This window comes from Nymphaea colorata, chromosome 5 (assembly GCF_008831285.2).
Source record: "Nymphaea colorata isolate Beijing-Zhang1983 chromosome 5, ASM883128v2, whole genome shotgun sequence".
Lineage (NCBI taxonomy): Eukaryota > Viridiplantae > Streptophyta > Magnoliopsida > Nymphaeales > Nymphaeaceae > Nymphaea > Nymphaea colorata.
The window spans coordinates 11,215,954-11,231,715 of NC_045142.1; the positions used below are offsets into that span (position 1 = coordinate 11,215,954).

The 15,762-nt window shown below is 36.3% G+C and overlaps 1 protein-coding gene across 1 annotated transcript; it reads right to left on the reverse strand.

The window, feature by feature from the left end:
• Window positions 1-9,647: 9,647 nt before the first annotated feature.
• LOC116254690 (uncharacterized) lies at window positions 9,648-10,739 on the reverse strand. The gene has a single exon (XM_031630231.2). The coding sequence runs from the start codon at window positions 10,397-10,399 to the stop codon at window positions 9,869-9,871; it is 531 nt and encodes a 176-aa protein (XP_031486091.1). The 5' UTR covers window positions 10,400-10,739; the 3' UTR covers window positions 9,648-9,868.
• Window positions 10,740-15,762: the final 5,023 nt, after the last annotated feature.

Here is a 15,762-nt window from a genome sequence, read left to right on the forward strand (position 1 = left end):
TTTTGTTTTCATGGCAGTTATTGTCAACTACACTGCTACAAGCATAATATGTTGGTCAGAGTTACCTCTCTCCATTTTATGTCACAAGTATGCAATGTATCTTTTTAAGTTTGAAACATGCACTTTGATTACTATCGACTCACAAGTGAAAAGTAGTGCTAATTATCAATTTTATACCTATAGTTCTCCAAAGATGCTGCTATAATCTCATAGTAAACTTATAGTCCCAATTTAAAATAACTAAGGAACCCAAAAAATCTTGCAGTCTCCTTCATGCACAATTTTGCAACATTTTGGTAATTGACTCATGTGAATGGATACATTGACTTGGTTGTTCTATCACAATCACCCAAATAGCATCAACAATTGCAAGTCCTAGGGAGGACAAGAATGAACTACATAGTAATCCACTCTCATTCCAAGTGTGGCATCTATATCATCTGCATCAAACCAACAAACTGCAATTGCTCAATCATAGTTTGATAATAAATTAGACATATGGCTGCATATTGTCCACCCCTCCTTTCTTATGGAACCCATTAAAATTATGTCACAAGTCCTTATACATCATCGTACTCTCAAAGTGAATGGGGTGGCAACCTTTGTCGACTTTGTGGAAAATAATTCTTACTAAACCAACATTGTGTAGTATACATAGTTACGACCCAAAACTGGGCAGATGCACATTTGGGATTGTGTGGGCAGCTGCCCACACATTTACACTAATTTCAGTTATTTACATGTTGGATCCTTTCGTAAAATCTATTTATTTCTATATCAGTGCCCCTTATCTTTTGCTATTTACATATTGTGGCCCTTTATCATTTTAATATTAATCTAAAGCTAATAAAATTTTTGAAAGACAAAATTTTAGGTGCTGTGTATAAGTGCTCCTCTGCCAAAAGTTCTTGACTCTAACCCTGACCCAAACCATTTAGTAGTTAATGCATCCACCAAAAAATTTGATATATCCAACTTGACAATGCCCTCAGATGTGGATATCCATGATCCTCTTTATGCGTGCCCTTATTCTCATCAAGAATATTTAAAGCATTCCTCAATTTAGTACACATAATAGTTGCTTTTTTTGTATGGAATAACTGGCATGCTAAAAAAGTATTTGATCATATTTTACAGTTTCACATGCAAAGTACTCATTGACCCTCTTACATGCATATGCAACCATCTATTACATTAGACTCAAATGGATGGTACGTAGTAACAAAATCATAAGGATTGAAGCAGTCCAACCATCAACGTTGATGCATGTCTAACTCTTTCTTGCACAATGTGCACTTTAAACTTGATGATAATTGAAAACCTCAAACTGCTTACTATACAAATTATGTTCCCTTGTCTTCATTGCCAACACTACCATTGCCAATTCCTATACACGTGAAGATTCAACTACTAAAATGCACATGCTATCACATTACCTTCCATAGCATGAGTTACAATTCAATAACTGAAGCATATAAGGTTACCATGTAGCTACTCATATCTGAACCAATTCGACCACAAGAATTTAGGTTGGCCGCTAGTTATGCTCTTGAAAATTGCACTGACATTCTATGCCAATAAAAACCTCACTCTTTAGTAAGAAACTCGTCGTTAAGTTTGCAATATAAGCGAGAACTATAAAATCTAGATCTCCAATGCACTTTTTGGTGACTCTAAAAAAAGAAATTTTCATTTTCTTGGACCAAGCTCTGTTCCATTGATAATACATGGAATACATTTTATAATTGATTTGCATGCATTTATTTTGGTTTCACTACTTGTAGATCTTTTATTTTGATTTAGGTTTAGATAAGATCTGTTACAATCTTGTCGAGCTTAGAGATTGAACAGCCAAGTTAGAGAAAAAAGAAAAAAATAAAGAAAATATTTTGTAGGTCTGTGTTAAGTCGTGAAAACATTTAGTCCAAACCAAAAATTTGTTAGGATGTAAATTTTTTAAAATTGACCTAGAAGTTCTCATTGTAGCCAAATGCTAGTCTAAAACTAAGGAACTACTTAGAGTCTAGTTGTGAATAGTCCCTAAGCGGTTCTTCTTTAGAAAATTTTCTAAAATACTTAATGTTTGAATTTTTAGTTTAAATAGGCCATGGACATGGATTTGGGTATCTCCTTAATTTTAAAGTGTGTTCTGCCTAACCTTGTACCCCTTCTTCCTACATTAGGCCTAGTTCTAGGTGATTTCCTCCATTGAAGTTCCATTGCTGCTACATACTATTCTCTTATTTTCTTTGTGCTGTGTATTTCTTATTTTTTCTCCACCAAACTTATCAATGGCAGCAGCAAGGAGGGTCCATGGAGTAACTCCCATCTGGACAAGTACATCAATGTGAAGGGTCGCTCACTCTTCTTTCACCCTATATTGGGCATTTGATGCTAGGCAAATAAGCAACTGACATTGTTTTCATGCATGCATATTAGTGAGAATCCATTTATCCTCATGTGCATATTCTTAATTTTCATTGAATTTCAGGATTATATCTCTCTGTTTTGCATGATATTTGAGGTTTAACTTAGATTAGGAATATGTTTCATAATTGAATGTGCTTTTTTTTTTTATGGTTTAGAATCATTCATGATCTCAGGTGATGAGCAATCACTTCCCCACTATCTTGGAACCAGTCTTTGTGGCTTGCTAGATTAGTTGTCAAATACATATTTGTTCCTAAAAATCAAAGGTTTATCATTGATTAGATCATATTTGATGTTAGTGTAGTAATTTTCTTAGAATAATGTCATGATTAGGGAAGATTATTGCAAAAAGATTCTGCTTTTTTTGTTCTTCCTCCACACTCATTTTGTTTGGTTCGATTGTGCTTGTGATTTGATTATTTTATGTTACTGTAGGTAGATAGTTAGTCTTACATGATCTAGCATATGCCATTGTGGAGTAGCTAAAGCCATTATGATAGATCTAGCATATTTTATTGCATCACTCAATCCCAGTCCTGTAATTGAAAACAACTTTATTCTCCTCATAACAGACATTCTTTATTCAACATAATTTTGGAGAATGCACTAAAATGAACCCAAATCAGAATGCTCTAAAAAAGGAGAGGTAATGCGAGGCATTTTATTTGGGGCAAGTGCATTCTCATAGGTGCCCATCTCACATATCAAGGCCTAGCTCTGCCCTTCACGACAAAACTCCATGTGAAACATTCTTTACACAAAAACCAAAATCTGAACATCTTCATTGTTTTGGTTGCTCTGTTATGCCCAAAATTATGACCGCTACAAAGATAAATTTTACCCAAAGGAAAATGATGCATCTTTTTTGGGTGTTCAAATAATCATCATGGTCATGACGTCTTTGACCTTGAAACTCACAAAATTTTTGTTAATATAGATGTTTTCCAGGAGAAAATTTTTCTTTCCAATAGTCCCTCAAACCCATGAAAACCATGTAGTCCTACCCCATTGAATCTTTGATGACATGATATGTGTCCCACACCAAATTTCCTCTCATCATTATCCCTTAATCTAACCACGCCATCATCTACTCCCCAACTCCTCCGCATGCCTCCAACCCATTGAACCTATGCTCTTCCTCTTAACATAGTGGAAGCAATATTGTTTTTGTTGTCTAGAAGAAGAGTTTCCTCTAATAGTGATCCATGATCAACTGATTGAATTAATGAATAGTGAATAATAACCAAGGCTGCTTTTCAATAGCAAGAAAGGGAAACTAAAAGCAAGACATGTTTTATTTTCTTCAGCAATCAGTTAAAAAAAAAAGAACGTGTGATATTTGTATCACCCAAATAAGAAACTGATCTAGGAAACAGAATAAAAGATCCAAACTGCAGCTGCTCCCTTCGAAAGACTGAATCTATGCAACGCTACATATAAAATTAGTTTACAATGGGGACAATGTTTTTATGAATTTCCTGTCATCGGTTTCCTAAGCCAAGAAAAGCCAAGTTGATTAATAGTTGAAAGCAACGTTATCAAATCAGTTTTTGAATTGAATCAGAAAGTTAAATGATTCAGTGAATCGAATCTGAATCAGAATTGTTTGTGAATCGATTTGATTAAATATGTATTTTAAATTTAAAAATTAATTTAAAAAATCAGTTCAAAAAGGAAGATTTTTTTTTTTTTAAAGTAACAACACACAATAAACACACGTTAATGGGGACCCTACACTTGCAAGAAACATTTTTTAACTTGCATTGAGAACTGCTTATTATTTAAGGTCCAATGGAGTAAATTAAAACTTATTGTATGGTTGATTTATTTTTCTTTTCAAATTGGAATCGATTCAGAACACAAGAGTTATGAACTAATTATTAATATATTTAACATATATTAATAAATATAAATAAGCTAGAGTGGGCTGTAGGAGATGATCTTAAAAGGAGTGGGGTTGTATGGGATGTCCTTAGAAAACAAAGGTGTGGAATCGAGTGATATCAAAAAATTGCCCGAATTTCACCCAATTTTTACTAAAATGCCCGATTTTTATGTGCATTGGAACGGCCTTCAAAGCGAATTGGTAAAGGGAGGATTTGTTAAAATCCACAAAGCCATTTGAAAAAGGCATAAAGGGAAAGGGAAAGAAAACATTTTTGCACCATGAAAGCTCGAAAGAAAAAACAACAATGAAAGCAGAAAAGTAACCCAAACCAACTTTTTCCTATTCCTTCCGACTTTTGTACTCTTTCCCTTTTGCACCTACCAGCGTTGGCTTCTTCATACCTCATGTTTTCATGACTGGTCCAATCTGTCTCTTTGTTGCAAACGAGAGTTACGGCTTCCTGATTGCAGATCAGTATAAAGCAAAGCAGGTGGTTGCTTCTCATGAGTAAATATTGATACTTCTCTCTCTTTTGGTGTTATGAGTGTGACATCGGATCGCAACAAAACAAATCCTTCCAAGCCTTCCATCCTATTCCGTATGGTACGTACACTTACATGCTTCTTCAATTATTCTATGTTTCTTTGATCTTCTCTCTCTCTCTCTCGCTCTGTTAATTTCTCTCGATTTAGCTTTTTGTATAAGGTTTGAGCATTGTAAGCCTTCTACATTACCTGAGCAAATGTGGAGCCAAGCTTTTTGTTTTAGGGTGGCCGAATGGTATAGGGACAGATTGTGACAGGGTCTAGTGTTATTTTTCAAGATTATTACGAGGGCCAAAATGATATATTTGAATTATTTAACATATGACTTTTTACTTTTGTGTTTACACTTCAAATTTATCTCAAAAACTTTCCAGAAAATTCCCGAACTGGAGTTGATGTCCGCCTAATCAAATTCTAGATCCAAGTCTATGAACCACTTACAAAATTACGATTTTTTTGAATTTAGAAAAAAATTCAAAATTAAGTTTGAGATCGATGCAAATCAAGATCTAAAACTCAAATTTTCAATCAAGATTAAAATTCTGGTTAGTGAGGATTAAAATCTCATTCCAACACGAAGTGAAAAAAAATAAGTCGGCACTTTCTTTTTTCTCTCTCTCTCTCTCTCTCTCTCTCTCTCTCTCTCTCTCTATCTATCTCTAAAAAAATTTAGGAATGAACTTGGTGCCTATATAAACCACCCCTTGCAAGCGGCTAAGGACCCATAGCAACCCCCTTGGCAGCCTTGGATCTCTCTCTCAAGATATCTCTCAAGCTCCCACGCCATCGTAGCAAGTCCTCTCCAAGTTCTCTTGCTCCAGCCAAGAGACTCTTGGCTCCCTAGTTGCAACAGCCATCAAGAGGAGGACGTCAACCTTAGGTGCAAGCTCCTCCAGCCCAAGACTAGGGGTGAACGCAAGCTGAGTCGAGCCCGAGTTTAGTCAGGTCGAGCTTGGCTCGACTAATGCAACCTCGAGCTCGACTCAGCTCAAGCTCGACGAAAGCAGCTCGAGCTCGACTCAGCTCAAACTCGACGAAAGCAGCTCGAGCTCGTCTCGGCAGTTACGTGTTGAGCATGAATTTGACTCGATTAAGGCTCCACAAACTCGTTTGAATATAATTGATATTCATCATTACGTGTTCAGCTCGAGCTCCACTCGATTAAGACTCGACAAACTCGTAAACTCGTTTGAATATATCGACTTGATTAAGGCTAGACAAACTCGATTAAGGCTCGAGCTCAACTCGACGTCTTGAGCTCGAACTCAACTCGATTATTTGATCGAGTCGACTCATGAACTCGAGGTCAACTCGTTAAGCAAATGACTCGGCTCGAACTCGCTCATGAGCCGAGCTTTAACGTGTCGACCTCCACCAATTGTCTTCGAATCGGACTCCACCAATTGTCTTCTCAAATTTTCCAAAATTTAAAGACCGACATTATCTCCAAAAGCTTTTCTTGATATGAAGAATAAGCTTGGAGGATGACCTACATTTTCATTTCCAAGGTGGACCAACATGCGATTCAAATTGAATTATGCATGGAGAGAAATTGAGTGAAGCATGAATGAAGATGTAGTTTATTTCATGCATGCACACACACTCACTTCATGATTGTGCTCACTCACTTTCGCAAAATCTATGTAAGTCAATTTGAATTCGTTACCATGACCAAGTTATATTGCAACAAAAACTTGAGCACCTTACTTATTTTGTCGCTTAAACACATAATTTTTAAAATGATTGCAAAAACCTATATTTTCAAAATCAATTTCAAATCCATGGTTGGATTTCTCCAAAATCAAACACACTTTTTGAATTCAAATTAAGCAACATTCTCATGATCCAAAATCAAGTTTCTCAAAACAAGATAATATTAGAATCCAATTTTCCAAGCTCACCAACTTAAGTTTTTCTCAATACTTCCAAGAACCAAGTTCAAAATACTAAAAAAATTGGTCGATAGAAATTTCAATCTCTCAGATCTAGATCCAATTTTCTGAAACCAACATTTGGTTTCGAATCCAAAATCAACTCAAAGTCTAGCTCAAAATCCCAATTTTTTAATCTCTAATTTTTCAACATCCAATTCGAGATCTCAATTTCAAAAACCTTACTTCAATACCCAATTCAATTCAAAAATCCTACTTCAATCTCCAATTCAATTCAAAATCCAATTTCAAATCCAAATTCTATTAAAAAATTCTATTTCAATCTAAATTCTATCAACAAAGTCTATTTCAAATCCCAATTTTATTCAACAATCCAATTCCAAATCTTAATCCCATTCAAAATTTCAATCCCAAGATCAAAACTCTCAATTTCCTAAACTTTGATCTTTGGACCAAATCAAAGTCTAAGTTCCAACATTAATTCAAAAATCCCATAAAAACTTCTAATTTCTTAATTTGCAAAGGACAAAGTTATTCTCAATCCAAGTTTTATTCAAAATGAACTGCAAAATACAAAATACAATCTTTGCACATGCATGTAGAAAAAATAAGTTGTCAAATCTTGAGAAAACCTAGACCTTGGATCTATTACACATGCTAAAGGTGATAGGAATGGTCGATCCTCATATCGATGGGTGGGTCATAAAAAATCTAGTTTCCAACAAAACCGAAAATTTGTTGGTTGGTGCATGGTTTTCCTTCAACCGCATAGGTTGCCAGGAAGATTGGGGGTGTCGACAATTTGAAAATCTTAGGGAGAGCCATGTGCCCCTTCCATACCCCTGGTTCTGCCCTTGTACCTAAGTAACGATTTAATTTGTACAGATGAATCAATTGGCCAAGTACTTAAAATATATATAATACTCGGTGTGTGTGTGTTTAACTGATAAAATTTGATTTACAATTCATGTGCGAGAAATGAAATAATTTGGTTAAATGAAAACAACAGTGTAACTCAATTTCTTATCGCAAGTGTTCCCAAACACTATGTTTGGATGGATGAAATGGAAAAGATTATAAAGGATGGAAACGAATTGAAAAGAACGGGAGAGAAAGGAAAGGGAAGGAAAAAAGCCTGTTATAAAAGCGTGTTTCGATGGGATAAAAAGGAAAAGAAAGAAATTGTGAAAAACCATCTTTATTCAGCTTAACTTGGTTTATAATAATACACTAACACCTTTGATTCTATCTCTCTCACATTCGCTTTATCTTTCTCTTTCACCTCTCCCTATAATAAACTGACCAATCTTATTAAGAGGTCAAGAATTTCACTCTGGCTTCTCCTCCATGTGATAATGGCTTAGAAAACTCAGGGATTCCCCAAAGTGCCTTTTCTATTGGCATATGCGACGTGTTAAGTATTCTCCACGGGATCAAATGTTCATTGCAGCGATTATTTGAAAAAAAAAAGTTCTAGGTGAATTAGACAAATTTGTTTCTTCTGACCATGAAAAGGAAATTAACGTTAGTAAAAATCTGGCTTGCACATAGTGTTGGAAGTGACAATCAACCTAAAGCATAACTCTTAATCAGACACACGAAACGCAGACAAAAAAGCGCAGATGCTGATGAGCAAAAGCACATTCCAAAATTAAATAATTTAACATAGTGTACGATACAAACTAATGATCAAATGATCAACGTAATTTGATTGATGTAATTTACACAACTTATTTAAGAAAGCAATTGTAAACACATAATCACAAGGTCATATAAAAAAATCAAAAAATGAAAAACCAGTGGCTCACAATGCATCCAATTATAATGGGTAATTACTTTGGAAAAATATGAAGGAAAATGATGTGAAGTATATCTTTATCATCAAAGTCAGTGTAGGTATTGTTGTTTAGCCTTAAACGCACTACACACTAAAAAGTCACGTGACAAATGGAGTTCTTTCTCTCTCTTCTTTCTAATATGCAACACACACACATACATGTATATATATAATATATAAGAGATATATATATAAAGAAAATCATTCTAGGTCCATAGTCCATCTAAATAGATGATTATGATTGAAACAAAAGCAAGGAAAAATGGAGAGAAATATTTATCACATTTTTTATTTTTATTTTTTTCTGAACCATTGATCATGATGGATTTAACTGGTTTAATAAGATGATTGGGTAAGTTTAAAAAATTAGAGGTACCATTCAAAATATATATATATATTAATTAGCGAGAACAAGGAAGTGTGTTTGTAGAGAGAGAAAGACAGATGCACATGCTTGTGCACACGCGTAGCAATGTTAGGATAGTGCGCCAGATTGTTGATGATGTGATTGGATGCTTCGTTTCAAACTTCATTAAATAAAAGATGCTAAACCCGCTGGAGTTCCTCTATAGATGGGGATCAGGGTCCCATGACCCACGTGAAGGCCGGATAATTTAGTGAGCTACGGTGTCCTATTTTGGTACAGGAAAGGAGGAACGTGGTGGGAGAAACCTGTGAGGTCTCCTTCACAAACTGTTCCGCTGAATTATTAACTACTTTCTCTCGATCGGCTTCCTTTGATTTTTGTGAAGCAATTGGCCCTACCAATAATTGGCTTTGACAGCCTTTTGATGTTGGAGATGTGTACCCATCACATCTAGTCAATGATTTCTTCTTTAACTTTCCCTTTTAGACTTTACCACTGACAATCGTCCACTCCCACCGTTTCATTCCTTTTTCTCCTTGAGAGTAATTCTGCATTTTACCATGAGTGCAGGAAAAGAAATAGAAACATCTTTGATCTCTCTCTCTCTCTCTCTCTCTCTCTCTCTCTCTCTCTCTCTCTCTCTGCAAGTTGTTGTGCATATATCAATCATAGCCATATATACCAATCATAGAGAAAGAAAAGGTTACTGAAAATTCTTCTGTTTGTTTCTGCAACTTTGCAGATCAAAGAGCCGGGAAAAGGTACAAGATTTTATACACGATATCGAGCTAAATCATGGAAGGAGAGGGGAAAAAAGGACTCCCAATGATGAAAGAAAGAAAGAATAGAACACCATTTTCGTTCAAATCCATGGTGGGAGACGAGGAAGCGCGGAAGATGATAGGGAGATCAGAAATCTTCCGATATGCTCTCTAGATGAGGTCTCCAGATTCCAACTCTCCCTCTCCTTTTGCCTCTGCCGAAGGAGCTCTTCTTCTCGGAAAGGATCTCCACGAGGTACCCACCATGCTGAGAGGAGACCTTCGATTTGTGGGCGGGCGTCTTAAGGGAACCGTTCGAGGATATTGAGTCGTCGTCTTCGTGAAACTGGCCCTTCTTCCTCTTGCTTCTCGCAGCCCCTTTGGCGGAGAAGTTGCCGCCCGAGGCATCGGCGGCGGGGGAAGAGGAAGCGGAGGAGACGGGGCTGAGGAAGTAGATGTGGCCGCGCTTGAGCTGGGCGTCGGGAGGGAGGACGATGATGCGGACGCCCTCGGGGCAGTGCTTCCGCAGGACGTGCTTCGGGTTCGCCTTCATGACGTCGCCGGCGCAGACGTCGCCGCTCATCTCCTCCACGTGCCCGTTCGAGTGCACGATCCTCACCACGTCCAGCGCCCCGCACGGCAGCATGCACGATATGCAGCACCTTAAGCTGTTCCCCATCTCTTCTTCTTCTTCTTCTCACTGTCTCTGCTATACAAAGAAGGGAGAGACGGTAAAAGTGGGGGTTGTGCGATGAATGAAGAGAGGAAGATCAGAAGCTCAGGCAATGGAGGTTGTGCGAGGAAGGAAGAGAGGGCGATCAGAAGCTGATTGGTATGAAGGATGATGAATGGGGAAGAAGGGATTTGTACTGGAGCATCAGAAGACGACGCCTCCACGGTGGGCCATCTCTCAGTGGTAACAAGTGGCGCGAGCTGATTGGTACAGATCTCTTGAGCCAGAATTGTTGGTAAAATGCACCTGAAGGTTCTTTAAATTATGGAGATGCCACTCTGGCTCCCCTAGTCTGCTGCCCCCATCCTTTTATTTTTATAACATCAGATGTCCTTTTTCTTACTACTTCTCCTTCCTCTCTCAACCATGTGAGGCTGCGCACAGTGCAAACCACCTAAATTCGAAGAATTTAAGTACATAAACATTGTATTCGGTGATATTCAGTGCAGCCTTAAAAGGCCAAAATTTCAAAATTTACTTGAATATGTTTAAATCAGTGTTGTATGTATCGTATGATACGGAATCGTATCGTACGATACGTATCACGTTTTAAAAATGTGATATGAAACACCACCTGTATCGTACAGCTACGATACATGCATCAAATCGTATGATACAATTATGATATGAAACGATATAATTATGATATCTTACGATACAGTTACGATATACGTTACTTTTTATTGATTTTTTTCAATTTTTTTTCTTTTTTTTTTATTATTTTTTTAAGTACGTATCTTAAACTTACGGTACACTTTTTACAACATTGGTTCAAATTGTTATTGCTACTCCAAAAATTAAAAGAGAGATAGAGGACATTACAAATGAACTCTTCAATACCATTGGTATTAGGAGAGCGCCTTCTAAGAATCTAACCAACGATAAACCTCTGCCCCTTCGATTGCACCAATCATCATTTGTATTAGTTAGCATTTGGCTGTCAACCAGCAACCAGGTTGATCCATTTGGTGCTGAGGAAATAGCCCACAGAAAAGTGGTTGGTGCAGGGAAGGGCTCAATCAGTGCCAGTGGGTGGCTGGTTATGAGTTCAAAATTTGTTATAACCTTTTAAAACTTGTCAAAAGTGCATTGTCTTTACAGTTTTACATATAAAGTTGCATTGATGACTATAAGCAGATTAACCATATGCTGCATGCTGAGATACTTAATCGGTGGCACTAACCGTTCAACTTCAAAAGGAGTTTCTCTATCACCAAGAAGAAATTAAAACCAGAAACATGTCTAAAACATCATCATATACGGCATTTGATGCATGTGTACCTGAACTTCTTAATTTAATAGCAAAGAGTACTTGATCAGACTGAAATGGGGAACTCCATTTAAAAAATTAAGATCCATGAGGATCAGTTATTGATCTGGATCATATATAATTTCTCAAATAAAAGGAAAACTACCATCTAACATTTGAAGACATTGTTTATCATGCTCTGCATAGTTGGTTTATTGCTGAGCCTCATAAAGATGGGTCAGCAACTCCCATCCTTGCTTTCTGCATCAAATTAAAGAACTGCCCGCTGCGCAGTATATGTCACATGCCATGTACATCGTTATAACTGAAACAGCTAGCAAGGTTTACAGGCAATGCATGGACAGAGCCAGAAAAGTCTGATTAAGGGGCATTACATATAAAATTTTAAATTTTTAAAATGTACAATATTGTAATGAAAAAAATTGCTCAAAAATATCAACAAATAAAAAGTCTTTTACAGTTGGTGTGAACAATTGCCCACACCTGCTTCCGCCCTCCATAGAAATAATGGCTTTTCTGAGAATTTATTTAACGCTGTTTAGGTCCAAGTATACGCGGTTTGGGTAATTGTCTAATATCTTTAGAGAGAAAGGAGTGGCAAGACCATAATTCAAACACGAAGCGTGGGGTGTTTATATGAAAATGGCTGTCTTCGTGTTTCTGAAAAAGGGTTTGTGATCAGTATTTTATGAGATGATGCACGTTAGTAGGAAACTTCTGCGCACGGAGGCTTTGGGTGCGCACCGACTTTGATTCCCTGCCCGGGGAGGAAATATTTCTCTTCCTTTCTCTCTTTCTTTTTTATATATATATATATATATATATAGATATATATATATATATATGAGGCATGAGTCCAGGTGAGGCAAGGTTACCTGGCCACCCTTTTTAATATCTTTATTTTATCACTAATCTGGATTACTAATCTGGGTGTCGGCTCCCTACCACCTTCCACACGGGATGCAAACTATTTTGGGGATAAGAAATGAGACATTATTGTCGGTTTAATTCTACGTAGCCGGTTATTTATTTTTGTAGCAGCTTAAAAATGCTGCACAGGCTGTTGCATTTATTAACCTTTTTTTTCAAAGTTTTCTTTCTCTCTCTAATTATAACAATGTTTCACTTTTTATAAATTTGAAAACTTTATTTTCAATTTTCTGTCGGATCTCTATCTCTCTTTCTCATTTTCGTTCATGTTCATGACCAGCCCCTCTCTCTCATATGTTGGTGTCTAAAGTATTGAAAAAACACTTAATAATTTGAAAAATGACATTTCAACTCGACAAAGCTCAATGTCATTTTGAAAAAGATCTCAATGAGCAAGTGGCTTTGTCCGAAAAAGTAATACATCCTCTGTCCTCGAGAGTCTCAAAGTTGAAGCCCGTGACATGAAATGTACAAAACTTTGTACTTATCCTTCTTTCAAAATGCAAAGTCTGTTCGTTCATTTTCGTAAAAGATAAGATCAATATTACTGTCATTTTGCGCCACGGGACTAAGATTTTAAAGTTTTGAGTTAAGCCTTTGGACTGGGAACTGAATTATTATACAACACTAACAAAAAAAAAAAAGGTTGGGGCGCCCATCGAATCGGAATTGGCCGTTATTGAGATTTTAATCATTTTCTGTTAAAAAAGTTGAAAATTTATATTATGTTGATGAGAAATTAAGTTAAATACATTGTTCCATTCGGACAAGAAATCGGTCTATTTAAAGGGAAGCATATCGAATACCCTGGAATCATTGGAAGGAACGGCCTAATATACGTCTCTTATTGATCCCTTTCTTGTGCTGAAAAGCCAACTGGATTTCTTGTGCTCACACTGTATTTATAATTGTTTTTTCTTTGGAATCTATGAATTTATTACTTGCTCTCTCTCTTGCTCCTGGTAAAAAATACCAATAAACTAGTACTGTTACAAGCATCGTAAAATTTCCTTCAACTGAAGACATCACTGACATCCCTATATAGAGTGAAGGACGTACAATGGGTCGAGCCAATTTCAACTCGACTCAACCTTGCCTGTGTAAACTTACTCGAGCTCGACGCTTTAATTAATGAACCAAGTTCGAACTGAGTTAAAACTTAGGTTATAAAGGAAACTCTCGTAAACATGTCTCAGCTCCTACCTCCTTTATTTGTTAAACTTTATGGGTATGTTTATAAGTTTTGATGAATTTTAACACCCTTTTGTAGTTTTCATTTTCATTGAAAAAAATATAGGAATCAAGTGATATAAGCTTAAATAAGTCTCATTAAGGCTTAATTTAGAGTAATATGTGACTCGAGGTCCTTTTGCTGGTTGTATATTCTTATATATATAGTGATTGTTTTTAGCATAGTTTTTAATTTTCTGCACGTGAACAGGTGTCTAACACACACATACATACATATATATATATATATACAAAGATGAAATTCATAGGAATCCTTCCACACATAGCCCAATGCATTACTATATATATATATATATATATATATATAAAACTTACTTCGTACTGCTTATGTACTTTATTAGCATCGATTCAGCGTTCAGGATGGGACCCACCAATGGTTCCACACGTTGACCCAGATAGTTTGGCAGGCTGACTGGTTGCCGTTCAAGGCAATGGAGAAATGAGACCATCGTTTGGAAAGGAAGGGGGGATATTCAGGGTCGGTTAACGAGGGGGAGGAAAGCGATCTCACCCTCAGAGACATCCATGTCCGTCCATCTCAATCGGTAAACCAGAAATGTAGAAGGCCCATTAGCGTTCTTGCATGAATATCTGTTATCTATTTATTGTATGTTCACAAATCTTAGCATTTGATCAGATCCAAATAGGAATCTACAAAAAAAAAAATCTATGCCATATCAACATTTGATTTTTATATGTATATCCCAATCCATTTGATCAAATACTTATTTAAAATCAAATCAAATTGCTTCCGGGTAATCAAATGCCCCCCAGTTTTCTAAAAATTTAAAACTACAACTAAATAGTTCAAAAATTTTACTTCACCCCTGGTAAAGATTTTAAAAATTATGTGATTGCTTTCATTTTCAAACAATTTTGTATTTGCCACTGAATTTAAAACGGATATATTAACATCCGGAGACATTATTGCTTGGAAGTGTATGCTTCACACCTGTGTTCTTTAGTGGTGGTGGGGAATATAAGTTTTTGTTCCCATTTTAGTTGGAATCGAGAAGCCCTCCCAATTGTTACTAGCATATCTCCAAGAACATGCACGAAAAGATGCTAATGTACATCATATGTCCTTTCATATTTGTGTGAAAATTTGTCGTATATCCGCAACCGCTCTTTATTTCCATAGAACCTCTCCGCCAACAGGAACTAGATGTTGGACCTTATTGGAGAGATATACATGTTTCCTTTTCATAATTATAACTTTTCCTATGAAAAAGAAAATTACCATAAAGTTGCACTGGTTTTTATTTGTACCTGTAAAATATTGTAGAACTTCAAGGCTTAGATTCGTTTAATATTCATTACTAACTTCCTTCCGATATAAGTTTGTAAACATCGATGCATGAAATACAATTCCCTTTCTCTATAGAATTTTCATGATGCAATGATTGGGCTACAACTGTTTTAGAAGTACCTGTTTAACAAACAGGACTGAGATATTTTCACATAGTATTTTTCAAGCACGTACGGGGCCGAGGCACAGTGGGCGCGTGTGGTCAGTTGCCCACACAGCCCCACAAAATTTATATAATTTTAATTGATGATCTCTAGTAATTTGTTTATATATTCATATACTAGTGCTCCTTGATTATTTGTCCAATACCATTTTAATCATTTTATTACATTTGAGATTTTGTGAAATGAGTGCCCTTCATACCCTAGATGAAAACTAATTGAATGTCAACATTATATACAGGTTCCTCCTATAATTACTTCACAGTATATGATTTTTTTTTTCTTTTTTTAAAAGATGTGAAACACATCATGAACCATCAAGATGCTTCTCTCTTGTATATACATATATACAGACACATACCTTGGATTTCTTTCATTTGGGTGTAGA

Excerpts from the sequence above, each read along its gene's own strand:
- LOC116254690 (XM_031630231.2), bottom strand. The coding sequence starts at position 10,399 with ATGGGGAACAGCTTAAGGTGCTGCATATCGTGCATGCTGCCGTGCGGG.